Raw genomic sequence first — 12,632 nt, 5'->3', positions numbered from 1 at the left:
CCCAATTCCCGAATTCCCCAATTTCCCAATTCCCCAATTCCCGACTCCTCCATCCCCGGCTCCCCAATTCCCGAATTCCCCAATTCCCGAATTCCCCAATTCCCAACTCCCCAATTCCCCAATCCCCGACTCCTCCATCCCCGGCTCCCCAATTCCCCAATTCCCGAATTCCCCAATTCCCCAATTCCCGACTCCTCCATCCCCGGCTCCCCAATTCCCGAGTAATTCCCGGTTCCTGCCCGGGCTCCGTCACGTGGCGCTGCCGGCGGCTGAGGCGGAGCTCGCGTCATCCGATCCCAGCCTCCCCAAAATTCCCTTCCTTTTTTTTCTTTTTTTTTTTTTTTAATTTATTTTCCGCCCCTTCCGCGCTGCTTTCGCCCCCCCCTACCCCCTCCCACCCCCTCCTTTTCCACCACCAAAAAAAAAAAAAGCAAAAGCCCCTTAAAAAAAAAGAAAAAAAAAGCAAAAAAAAAAAAAAAAAAGCGCCTCAGAAGCCCGAGCAGCGCGGCCGAATATAAAATAACAAAACCCCCCAAAAAAAGCCCCGTGCGAGCGGCGGGGCCAGCGATGTTCAACTCGGTCAACCTGGGCAACTTCTGCCCCTCGCAGGCGCGCAAGGAGCGCGCGGGCGGAGGCGGCGGCGACTTCGGCGAGCGCGGGGGGAGCCTGTACGTGCCCGGCTGCGCCTACTACGTGCCCGAGCTGCCCGCGGTGCCGCCGTTCGCGCCGGGCCGGCAGCTGCCGTACCCGCCGTACCCGGGCGTGCCCCGCGAGGTGCCCTACGCGCTGGAGCCCGCGGCCAAGTGGCCGCCGCCGCGCGGGAATTACGCGGCCTGGAGCTCGGCGGAGGAGCTGCTGCACCGCGAGTGCCTGCCCGAGGTGCTGATGAAGGGCGAGGGTTTCCACCACCACCACCACCATCATCATCATCACCACCCCCAGCACCCCCAGCACCCCCAGCCCGCCCCGGCGGCCGCGCCCGGGTTTTACCCGGCCGCCAGCAAGGGCTCGGTGCTGCCGCAGGGCTTCGATCGATTCTTCGAGAACGCCGCGCTCTGCGCGCCCGAGAGCGCGGCCGAGAGCGCGGACGGCGGGAGGAGCGCGGAGGGGAACGCGCAGGAGGAGGAGGAAGAGGAGGAGGAGGAGGAAAACGCCAACCCCGGCTCGGCCCCGGCGGCCCCGGCGGCCGCGGCCAAGGAGGGCCCCAAGAGCGGCGCTCAGAGTAGGTAGAGCCGGGCTTAGGGCGGGGAGCCCCGGGTAGAGCCGGGTTTAGGGCGGGGAGCACAGGGTAAAGCCGGGATTAATGCGGGGAGCCCAGGGCAGAGCCGGGATTAATGCGGGGAGCCCAGGATAGAGTCGGGATTAATGCGGGGAGCTCAGGGCAGAGCCGGGATTAACGCGGGGCAGCTCCGAGTGGGTAAAACCGAGATTAACGCGGGGAGCTCTTAAAGAGGAGGCAGAGCCGAGTTCAGAGTAGGATAAACCGAGCTCAGAGCGCACAGAACCGAGTTTAACGCAGGGGAGCTCAGAGCAGACAGAGCCGAGTTTAACGCAGGGAGCTCAGAGAAGGCAAAGCCGAGCCCAGAGAAGGCAAAGCCGAGCCCAGAGAAGGCAAAGCCGAGTTTAACGCGGGGAGCTCAGAGTGGATAGAGCCGAGTTTAACGCGGGGATCTCACAGGAGGCAAAGCCGAGTTTAACGGGGGCAGCCCAGAGAAAGCAAAGCCGAGCTCACAGAAGGCAAAGCCGAGTTTAACGGGGGCAGCCCAGCCCGGCCGCGCTTTGCCGAGCCGAGGTTTTTATGTGCAGTTTTATAAGCGCGGCCGCGGTTTTACGAGAAGCTCCGCAGCGCTTTCTTCTTTCTCTCTCCCGTTTTTTTTTCTTTTTACGATGTCGGAAAAAAAAAATAAAAGGAGAAAAAAAAATAATAATAAAAAAAGCAAATGAAAAAAAGCGGCGAGAGAACCAAAAAAGAAAAAAAAAAAAAAGGAAAATAAAATAAAAGGTGAAGCCGGGGATGTTAAGCCCGGCCGGGTCCTGCTCTGCGTCTCGGAGTCTGTGAAATTTTAAAAGCGCGGCCGGTGCCAAAATTAACTTTGATCGTGAACTTAGGCGGGCGTTTTAAAGCCGGGCTCGGGCGGCGGGAGGCGATTGGGCAGAACCCGGCCCCATTGAACCGCGCCGCGCTCGGGCTCGGGGGAACCGGCGGAATTCGGGGCGAAAAGGAGAAATTCGGGGCGAAAATGAGAAATTCGGGGCGGAAAGGAAAAATTTGGGGCGGAAAGGAGAAATTCGGGGCGAAAAGGACAAATCCGGGGCGAAAAGGAGAAATTTGGGGCGAAAAGGAGAAATTTCCCCATTTTCCGGGGCGCATCCTCAGGAGAGGATTTCCCCTCGCGCCGGCTCCAAACGCGATTTTAAACCCAATTTTAATTCGTATTTGAGGGATTTGATTTGATCTTATTTGATTTGATTTGATCTTGTTTGTTTTTATTTGATTTTATTTTATTTTATCTGATTTTATCTGTTTTTATTTGGTTTTATCTGATTTTATTTTATTTTATTTTATTTTATTTTATTTTATTTTATCAGATTTCCCTCTCCCCGCGCCCCCTCGGCGCCGCTCTGGGGACCCGGGAAGGTTTTGGGGCGGTTTCGGGGAATTTTCGGGGCTCTTTCGCCTTTCGGGGTGGATTTCGGGGCTGTTCTGCCCAGTGAAATTTTTTGGGGTCTTTTTTTGCCTTTTTGGGATTTTTCTCTCGGCTCTTTTCCCTTTCGGGACGGTCTCTGGAGCTGTTTTGCTTTTGGGGATCTTTTCCTTGGCTGTTCCGCCTTTCGGGATATTTTTGGGGGGAAATTTTCCCTTTCGGGATTTTCCCGGGGGGATGCTCTGCCTTTTGTGCCATTTTTGGGCTGTTCTGCCTTTTGGGATGGGTTTTGGGGGGCTCTTTTCAATATTGGGATTTTCCGGGGTCTCTTTTCCCCATTGGGATTTTCTGGGGTCTCTTTCCCCCATTGGGATTTTCCGGGGTCTCTTTTCCTTTTGGGATTTTCCCGGTTCCCTTTTCCCCATTGGGATTTTCCCGGATCTCTTTTCCCTTTTGGGATTTTCCCGGTGCTGTTTTTCCCCCTTTTCCCGGTTCCCTTTTCCCTTTTGGGATTTTCCCGGTTCCCTTTTCCCTTTTTGGGATTTTCCCGGGTCTCTTTTCCCCCTTTTCCCGGTTCCCTTTTCCCTTTTTGGCTTTTCCCGGGCCGTTTTTCCCCTTTTTTTGGCTTTTCCCGGTGCTGTTTTCCCCCTTTTCCCTGTTCCCTTTTGCCCTTTTTTGGGCTTTTCCCAGGTCTGTTTTTCCCCCATTTCCCGGTTCCCTTTTCCCCATTGGGCTTTTCCCGGTTCCTTTTCCCCTTTTTTTGGCTTTTCCCGGTCTCTTTTCCCCCATTTCCCGGCGCCCCCCCGCACCCCGCGTTTCCCCTTCGGTTTCGATTCCCCCGCTAATCCCGGCCTAGGCTGGCGTTGATCAAAGCCCGGCCCCGCTAATCCCGGCCTAGGCTGGCGTTGATCAAAGCCCGGCCCCGCTAATCCCGGCCTAAGCGGGGCCGCCCCCGGCGCCGCCTTTGATCCCGAACCGCGCCCGGAGCCCCAGGCCCGGCTGCGCCCCCAAAAACCCCAAAATCCGCCCCAAATCCCCGCCCGGGAGGGGAAAACGGCCCCAAAATCCGCCCCGAGCCCTCCCGGGAATCCCAAATTGCAGCCGCGGGTTCGGGGCTTTGCTCATTCTGGGGGGGTTTGATCATTTTTGGGGGAATTTGTTCATTTTTGGGGATATTTGTTCATTTTTGGGGAGATTTGTTCATGTTTGGGGGAGATTTGTTCATTCTTGGGGATATTTGTTCATTTTTAGGGGGCATTTGTTCATTTTTAGGGGGAATTTGTTCATTTTTGGGGATATTTGCTCATTTTTGGGGATATTTGCTCATTTTTGGGGGAGATTAGTTCATTCTTGGGGAGATTTGTTCATTCTTGGGGAGATTTGTTCATTTTTGGGGATATTTGTTCATTTTTGGGGGGGATTTGTTCATTGTTGGGGGGATTTGTTCATTTTTGGGGAGATTTGTTCATTTTGGGGGAGATTTGTTCATTTTGGAGGATATTTGCTAATTTTGGAGGATATTTGTTCATTTTTGGGGATATTTGTTCATTTTTGGGGATATTTCTTCATTTTGGAGAATATTTGTTCATTTTTGGGGCTATTGTTCATTTTTGGGGCATTTATTCCTTTTAGGGTAATTATTCCTTTTGAGGTTTATTACTTCAGGATATTTATTCATTTTGGGGGGTATTTATTCATTTTTTGGGGGGTATTTCCTCCTTTTGGGGTTAATTGTTCCTTTTGGGGTTAATTGTTCCTTTTGGGGTTAATTGTTCCTTTTTGGGTTATTTATTCTTGATTCCTTTTGGGGTTTTCCATCCCTTTTTGGGATTATTGATCCTTTTCCAGGTTATTTATTCCTTTTTCAGGCCCCTCATTCCTTGTTTTTTTCCGTATCTTTATCCCATTTTCGGGCCACCCATCCCTTTTAAAATTTATATTTTTTTCACCATATTCATCCCTTTCCCAGGCCACCCACCCTCTGTTTTATTTCATATTTTTCAGTGTATTTACCCCTTCCTTGGGCTGCCCATCTCTTTTTTAAATCACCTCTTTCTCCAGGTTTTTTATCCCATTTTCGGGCCACCCATCCTTTTCTAAATCACTTCTTTTTCCAATAAATTTCTCTCTTTTTCCAGCTACTCATCCCTTTTAAAATTATCATTATTTCCTACATTATTTATCCCATTTTCAGCCTACCCACCCCTTTCAGAATTCCCTATTTTCCCGTGGTTTTACCCCATTTTTGGCCCACTCACCCCTTCTATAATTCCATATTTTCCCATGTATTTCTCCACTTTTTGGCCCACCCACCCCCTCTATAATTCCATTTTCCCCCACGATAATTTCCCCATTTCCGGCCCACTCACCCCTTTAATAATTCCACATATTCCCAGTGTATTTTCCCCATTTTTGGCCCACTCACCCCTTTAATAATTCCACATATTCCCAGTGTATTTCACCCCATTTTCGGCAACCCTCCCCATCCCCAAAGACACATTTTTCCCCCGCTATTTCACCCCAAATTTCCCCTTTATTTCCCCCCACAGTTCTCCTTTATTTCCCCCCCCCCCACATTCCCCATTATTTCCCCCCTCATTCCCCCTTCATTCTCCCCCAAATTCCCCCTTTATTTCCCCCCATATTACCCCTTCATTTCCCCCCCCAATTTCCCCTCATTCCCCCCAAATTTCCCTTTTATTTCCCCCCTACATTTTCCCTTTATTTCCCCCCTTATTTCCCCCCCACATTTCCCTTTATTTTCCCCCAAATTTCCCTTTTATTTCCCCCCCACATTCCCCATTATTCCCCACACATTCCCCCTTCATTTCCCCCCAATTTCCCCTTATTTGCCCCCACATTTCAGCCCGAATTTCCCCTTCATTTCCCCCCCCAATTTCCCCTTATTTCCCCCCACATTTCCCCTTCATTTCCCCCCAATTCCCCCTTCATTTCCCCCCCCAATTTCCCCTTCATTCCTCCCCAATTCCCCATTATTGCCCCCCAATTCCCCCTTATTTCCCCCCCACATTTCCTCCTAATTTCCCCCGAATTTTCCCTTTATTTCACCCCCAATTTCCCCATTATTCCCCCCCCACATTTCCCCTTCATTCCCCCCCAATTCCCCATCATTCCCCCCCCACATTTCCCCTTTATTTCCCCCCACATTTCCCCCAAATTTCCCCCTTATTTCCGCCCCTCATTTCCCCATTATTTCCCCCCAATTCCCATTATCACCCCCCAATTCCCCCTTATTTTCCCCCAAATTTCCCCCCAAATTTCCCCCCCAAATTTCCCCCCCAATTCCCCATTATTTCCCCCTAATTCCCCCAATTTTCCCCCAAATTTCCCCCAAATTTCCCCCCCAAATTTCCCCCCACATTCCCCATTATTTCCCCCCTCATTCCCCCTTCCTTCCCCCCCAATTCCCCCTCATTTCCCCCCAAATTTCCCTTTTATTTTCCCCCCAATTCCCCCTTATTTCCCCCCACATTTCCCCATCATCCCCCCCCAATTTCCCCTTTATTTTTCCCCTTTATCCCCCCCAATTTCCCCTTCCTTCCCCCCCAATTCCCCCTTATTTCCCCCCCCATTCCCCCTTATATCCCCCCCCAATTTCCCCTCATTTTCCCCCAAATCCCCCCCAATTTCCCCTTATTTCCCCCCAATTTCCCCCCAAATTTCCCCCCCCAATTCCCCCTCATTTCCCCCCAAATGTCCCCCCCCAAATCCCCATTATTTCCCCCCTAATTTTCCCTTATTTTCCCCCCTCATTCCCCATTATTTCCCCCCCAATTCCCCCTTCATTTCCCCCCCAATTCCCCCTTATTTCCCCCTCATTTCCCCCCCAAATTTCCCCCCCAAATCCCCATTATTTCCTCCCCTCATTCCCATTATTTCCCCCCCAATTCCCCATTATTTCCCCCCTAATTTTCCCTTATTTCCCCCCCTCATTCCCCATTATTTCCCCCCCATTTCCCCCATTATTTCCCCCCAATTCCCCATTGTTTCCCCCCTAATTTTCCCCATTTTCCCCCCGTTTCCAGGCGCTCCCCGCGCGAGGAAGAAGCGCTGTCCGTACTCCAAGTTCCAGATCCGGGAGCTGGAGCGGGAATTTTTCTTCAACGTTTACATCAACAAAGAGAAGCGGCTGCAGCTCTCGCGGCTGCTGAACCTCAGCGACCGCCAGGTCAAGATCTGGTTCCAGAACCGCCGCATGAAGGAGAAAAAGCTCAGCCGGGACCGCCTGCAGTATTTCTCCGGGAACCCCTTGTTGTGAAATCCGCCCCAAACGGCCCCAAAACGGCCGCGGCCTCGGGGGGGACAGTGGCGACCTCGCAGCTCAAGAGTTTTCCTTTTTATCCTGATTTTTTTTCCGGTTTTTTCCCCATTTATTTCAATTTTTTTCGAGTTTTTTTTTCCATTTTTTCCCAATTTTTTTTTCGATTTTTTCTGATTTTTTTTCCCCGATTTTTTTCCGATTTTTTCCCCATTTATTTCAATTTTTTCCCGATTTTTTTCTTTTTCCCAAATTTTTTTCGATTTTTTTTCCGATTTTTCCGATTTTTTCCCTTTTTTTTTTTCCAATTTTTTTCCGATTTTTTCCCAATTTTTTTCCCAAATTTTTTTCGATTTTTTCTGATTTTTTTCTGATTTTTTTCCTTTTTTTTTCCCTTTTATTTTCCCAATTTTCTTTCACATCTTTCTGATTTTTTTTTCTGATTTTTAATTTATTTTTTCAGGGTTTTTTTTTTCAGTTTATTTTTCCTAATATTTTCCTGATTTTCCCTATTTATTTCTATTTTTTTTTCTGATTTTTTCTGATTTTTTTTCTTGATTTTTTTTTCCAACTTTTATCTGGGGTTTTTTTCCTGTTTTTTTTTTCTTTTCCGGATTTTTTTTTCTGATTTTTTCCTATTTATTCCTGGTTTATTCTATTTTTTGCCCTTGGGTTTTTAATGTGCTTTTTTTTCTGATTTTTTTCCGATTTTTTCCTTATTTTCCTTGATTTTCCCGGATTTTTTCCTTATTCTCCTTATTTTTCTCCATTTTCCCTTATTTTCCTTATATCCCTTATTTTCCCTGTTATTTTTCCTGATTTTTCTGATTTTTCGCTGATTTTCCCCTTAATTTCAAGGACTTGAACTCCACGGACTTTATTTAATTTTATTTTCCCCCTTTGTTTGTTTTTCTCTCCGGACAGTCTGTGATCCCTTTTTTTATATATATATTATATAATTATTATTATTATTATATTATTTTATTTTTTATTTTTATTCTCCTTCAGGCACACTGGAATTTCAACCCAACCCTGGAAATTTCCATCCCCAAACCCCCCAGATTTGGGGCATTTCCCCCCAAAACCCCCAAATCCCCGCATCCTTAGGGGAGAACGGGCTGGAAAATTCAATTTTTTGGCCCCAGAAAAATCCCCTTGCCCACGCTCTGTACAGAAACCCCCGCGCGGTCCCTTTTGTATTTTGATTTTATTTTCATTTTTTCTCCTCGGGAAACGGGAGGAGAAGAAGCAGCGGAGGAAAAGCTCCCGGAAAAGGTGAAAAATGCTGGAAAAAAGCGGAATTTCTGTGTGTGTGTGAGGAGGGGAGGTGCGGAATAAAGACGTTCACGGCCTGTTCTCCATCAGGGTTTTATTTGACGTTTTATTGGAATTTCCCTTTTAAAGCCTCCTTGCGGTCGTTGGGGCCGGGGCTTCCCCGGCCAAAATCGGGAATTTCCTCCCGGATCCGGCCCAGATTCGGCCGGGGCCGTTGGGGTTTATGGGGTGACCTTGGCGCTTTTATTTCTCCTCCGGTTATTTGTTTTTCTATTTATTTTTCCATTTATTTTTCCATTTCTTTTTCTATTTTTTATGTATTTTATTTTAATTTTTTATTATTTTTCTGTTTATTTTCTATTTATTTTAAACGTATTTTTTTATTTTTATTTTTTACTTTGTTTGATTTAAAATTTATTTTGATTTCTTTATTTTTAAATATTATTTCAATTTTAATTATCTATATTTTAAAAATATCCTTTTTCCTGTTCCTATTATTATTATTTTCTTATTCCTATTCCTATTAACCTTATTATTTTCGTATTCCTATTCCTATTATTATAATTATTTTCTTATTCCTATTATTATTATTATTATTATTATTATTATTATTATTAGTATTAGTATTATTATTCTTATTTTCTTATTCCTATTCCTATTATCCTTATTATTGTTATTTTCTTACTCTTATATTTTCTTATTCCTATCCTATTATTTTATTCTTATTTTCCTATTCTTATTCTTATTATTCCTATTCCTTTTTAAATTGTTTTATTCTCATTCTTATATTATTATTATTATTATTATTATTATTATTATTATTATTATTATTATTATTATTATTATTATTATTATTGTCCCAAACCTCCCGTTCCTCCCCCATTTTTAAATCCTTGCCCCTCACGATTCAAATCCCCCAGATTTATTTCAATTTAATTTTTTTTTTTTACCCTTTCCAAGACCTCCCTCTCTTTTGGAAAAAAAAAAATCAAAATACCCCAAAATAACCCAAAATACCCAAAAAAATTCGAAATACCCCCCAAAAAAATTCAAAATACCCCAAAAAATTCAAAATACCCCAAAAATAAATTCAAAATACACCCCAAAAAAATCCAAAATACCCAAAAAATTCAAAATACACCAAAAAAAATCCAAAATACCCCCCAAAAATTCAAAATACCCGAAAATAATCCAAAATACCCCAAACCCGACCCGAGAACGGGGGGAATTGGGGATCGCGGTTCCCTCAGTCAAGGCTGCCGACCCCACGGGCAAAGTTCAAGTTTTGCCCAAATCGCCGCAAGTTCACAGCCACAAACTCCATTTTTTTTTGCCACTTTTTGTTGTTTTTTCCGGATTTTCTGTGGGGCCAAAGGGCGCGGTTCGGGCTCGGAGCCGCCAATTCCGGCCCCGTTGGGGTTTTATGGACTTTGGGGGGGAGAAAAAGCGAGGAAAAGGCCCCAAAAAATCTCATTTATTTCGTTTATTCGCGCGCTCCCGGAACGTCCCCGGCTCCTTTCAAGGCCGCCGCTAAAAGAGGAAAGAAAACAACAAAAAAAGCCCAAAAAAAAGCCCAGAAAAATCGGCTTTGATGGGGCCCGCGTTTTATGAGGGGAAAATATGGAGGGAAAACCACAAAAATGCGGCGGGTGCGGGCCCGCGGCAATTAAATCGCAATTAAATCCTAATTAAATCCAAATTAAATCCAAATTAAATCCGTGCGAGGGCTGCGAGGGAGCGGCCTGGGCTGGTTCTGATTAAAATGGGGGAAAAGAATTTTATTTCTCTTGATTTCAGTTGATTTCTTTTTATTTCTCTTTATTTCTGTTTATTTTTCTTTTTCTCTTTTTTTTTCCCTATTTTATTTCCGTTTTTCTCTCTTTATTTCGCTTTGTTTCTCTTCGGTGTCGCTGCTTCTGCTGGGCCCAAACCTTGGAAAAATTCGAATTTTTTATTTTTATTTTTTTGGAAGGGAAAATGAAAATAAACACAAAGATCAGAGGCGGCTTCGCGGCCTGGGGGAAAATACAAAAGAAAAGCAAAATAAAGCCAAAAAAAAAGGGAAAAAGGGCAAAAAACCAGTTTGAAGGATGGCAAAAAAAGCTAAAAAGAGGGGATAAAAATGAAATAAATAAAGGTAAGGAGAACGAAGTTTTAAAGGCCAAAATAAAGCGAAAAAAAGGGGGGAAAAGGGTAAAAAAATGAGGCGTTTTTAAGATGAAAAAACCCCACAAAATAGAAATTAAAACAGGCCAAAAAAAAATAAAGAGGGGGAAAAATAAAATTAAAAAGGCCAAAAAAAGACAAAAATAAAATTAAAAAGGCCCAAAAAAAGACAAAAATAAAATTAAAAAGGCCAAAAAAAGACAAAAATAAAAATAAAAAGGCCAAAAAAAGACAAAAATAAAATTTAAAAGGCCAAAAAAAGACAAAAATAAAAATAAAAAGGCCAAAAAGCAGAACCCAAACCCAAATCCAGACGGGATCAGAACAAAAAGGGTCCAAAAGGGCCAAAATTGCATTTTCTGGAGCGGCGGCCCCGGGCGGCACAAAGGCCCCGTCTAGACAGCCCCAATTAGCGCCCGGCGTTAATTACGGCTGGGCCGGCGGCTTCCGCCCGCCGCGGGGCCGCCCCTCGGGCCCTGCTCACATTTCCCATTTTATTCACTTTTACCTTTTTACCTTCATTCACTTTTACCTTTTTACCTTTATTCACTTTTATTCACATTTCCCATTTACCTTCATTCACTTTTACCTTAATTCACTTTTACCTTTATTCACTTTTACCTTTTTACCTTTATTCACTTTACCTTATTCACTTTTACCTTTATTCACTTTTACCTTCATTCACTTTTACCTTTATTCACTTTTACCTTTATTCACTTTTACCTTCATTCACTTTTATTCACATTTCCCATTTACCTTTATTCACTTTTACCTTTATTCACTTTTACCTTTATTCACTTTTACCTTCATTCACTTTTACCTTTATTCACTTTTACCTTTATTCACTTTTCCCTTTTCTCTTTATTCACTTTTTCCCTTTATTCACTTTTTACCTTTATTCACATTTCCCTTTTTACCTTTATTCACTTTTTACCTTTTTACCTTTGTTCACATTTCCCTTTATTCACATTTCCCTTTATTCACATTTCCCCCTTTTATTCACATTTCCCAATTTCCCTTTTATTCACATTTCCCATTTCCCTTTATTCACTTTTACCTTTTATTCACATTTCCCATTTCCCTTTATTCACTTTTTACCTTCATTCACTTTTTACCTTCATTCACTTTTTCCCCTTTATTCACATTTCCCATTTACCTTTATTCACATTTCCCTTTTATTCACATTTCCCCTTTATTCACATTTCCCTTTTTCCCTTTATTCACATTTCCCCCTTTTATTCACATTTCCTTTTTCCCTTTTATTCCCATTTCCCCATTTTCCCTTTATTCACATTTTCCCCTTTTATTCCCATTTTCCCCATTTTTCCCCATTTCCCCCCCTTTAATTCCCATTTCCCCCCTTTCCCCCCTTTTATTCCCATTTCCCCTCCTTTTATTCCCATTTCCCACTTTTCCCTTTTATTCACATTTTCCCTTTTCCCCCTTTATTCCCATTTCCCCCACTTTTCCTTTTATTCCCATTCCCCACTTTTCCCCTTTTATTCCCATTTTTCCCCCCATTTCCCCCTTTATCTCCAATTTTCCTCCCCTTTTCCCCCTTTTATTTTAATTTTCCCCAATTTTCCCCCCTTTTATTCCCATTTCCCCCTTTAATTCCCATTTCCCCCCATTTCCCCCCCTCTTATTTTCATTTTTCTCCATTTTCTCCCTTTTATTCCCATTTTTCCACTTTTATTCCTATTTTTCCCCAATTTTCCCCCTTTATTCCCATTCTCCCCCTTTTATTTCCATTTTCCCCTTTTTTTTCCCATTTTTCCCCTTTTATTCCTATTTTCCCCCATTTCCCCCCTTCTGTTCCCATTTTCCCCCCTTTTATTTCCATTTTCCCCCTTTTATTCCCATTTTCCCCCATTTATTCATATCCCCCCCCTCTTTTTGGTGTTTCCCCCCCCTTTTTCTCATTTTTTCCCTTTTTTTCCCCATTTTTGTTTTTTTCCCGCTCTCCCTCCCTAGGCCGAGTTCAAAGTTGGTTTTTATTTATTTTATTTGGGGGTTTTTTTTTGTTGTTTTTCCCCCCAGGAAAAGGCGCTGGAGGCCATAAAATGGAATTTATGGAGCGTGCAGGGAAAGCTCCTTAAATATTCCAGGGAGAAAAAAGGGGAAAAAAAAGGGGAAAAAAGGGAAAAAAAAGGGAAAATCGCGATGGGGCCGAGCCAGGAATTGAGGCGAGAGTAGAACAAAAAACCCCGAAAAATCAAAATATTCGGATTTTTCCCCCCAATTCCCCTCGATTTTGGGTGGAAAAA

General features: G+C 44.2%; 1 protein-coding gene across 1 annotated transcript; it reads left to right on the top strand.

Moving 5' to 3' along the window:
• The first annotated feature begins 567 nt into the window (after positions 1-567).
• On the top strand, positions 568-6,924 carry HOXC11 (homeobox C11). Its single transcript, XM_054653891.2, has 2 exons — positions 568-1,222; positions 6,692-6,924. Exons 1-2 carry the CDS (start codon positions 568-570, stop codon positions 6,922-6,924), a joined length of 888 nt encoding a protein of 295 aa, XP_054509866.2.
• The last annotated feature ends 5,708 nt before the right edge of the window (positions 6,925-12,632 follow it).

Source organism: Agelaius phoeniceus, chromosome 35 (genome assembly GCF_051311805.1).
Source record: "Agelaius phoeniceus isolate bAgePho1 chromosome 35, bAgePho1.hap1, whole genome shotgun sequence".
In the NCBI taxonomy this organism is placed as follows: Eukaryota; Metazoa; Chordata; class Aves; order Passeriformes; family Icteridae; genus Agelaius; species Agelaius phoeniceus.
This window is presented reverse-complemented; position numbering and strand designations above follow the sequence as displayed.

Bases quoted from the DNA above. Each gene is read 5' to 3' on its own strand.
- HOXC11 (XM_054653891.2), top strand. From the start codon at position 568: ATGTTCAACTCGGTCAACCTGGGCAACTTCTGCCCCTCGCAGGCGCGC. The intron at 1,223-6,691 runs GTAGGTAGAGCC...CCCCGTTTCCAG, and splicing joins CCCCAAGAGCGGCGCTCAGA to GCGCTCCCCGCGCGAGGAAG.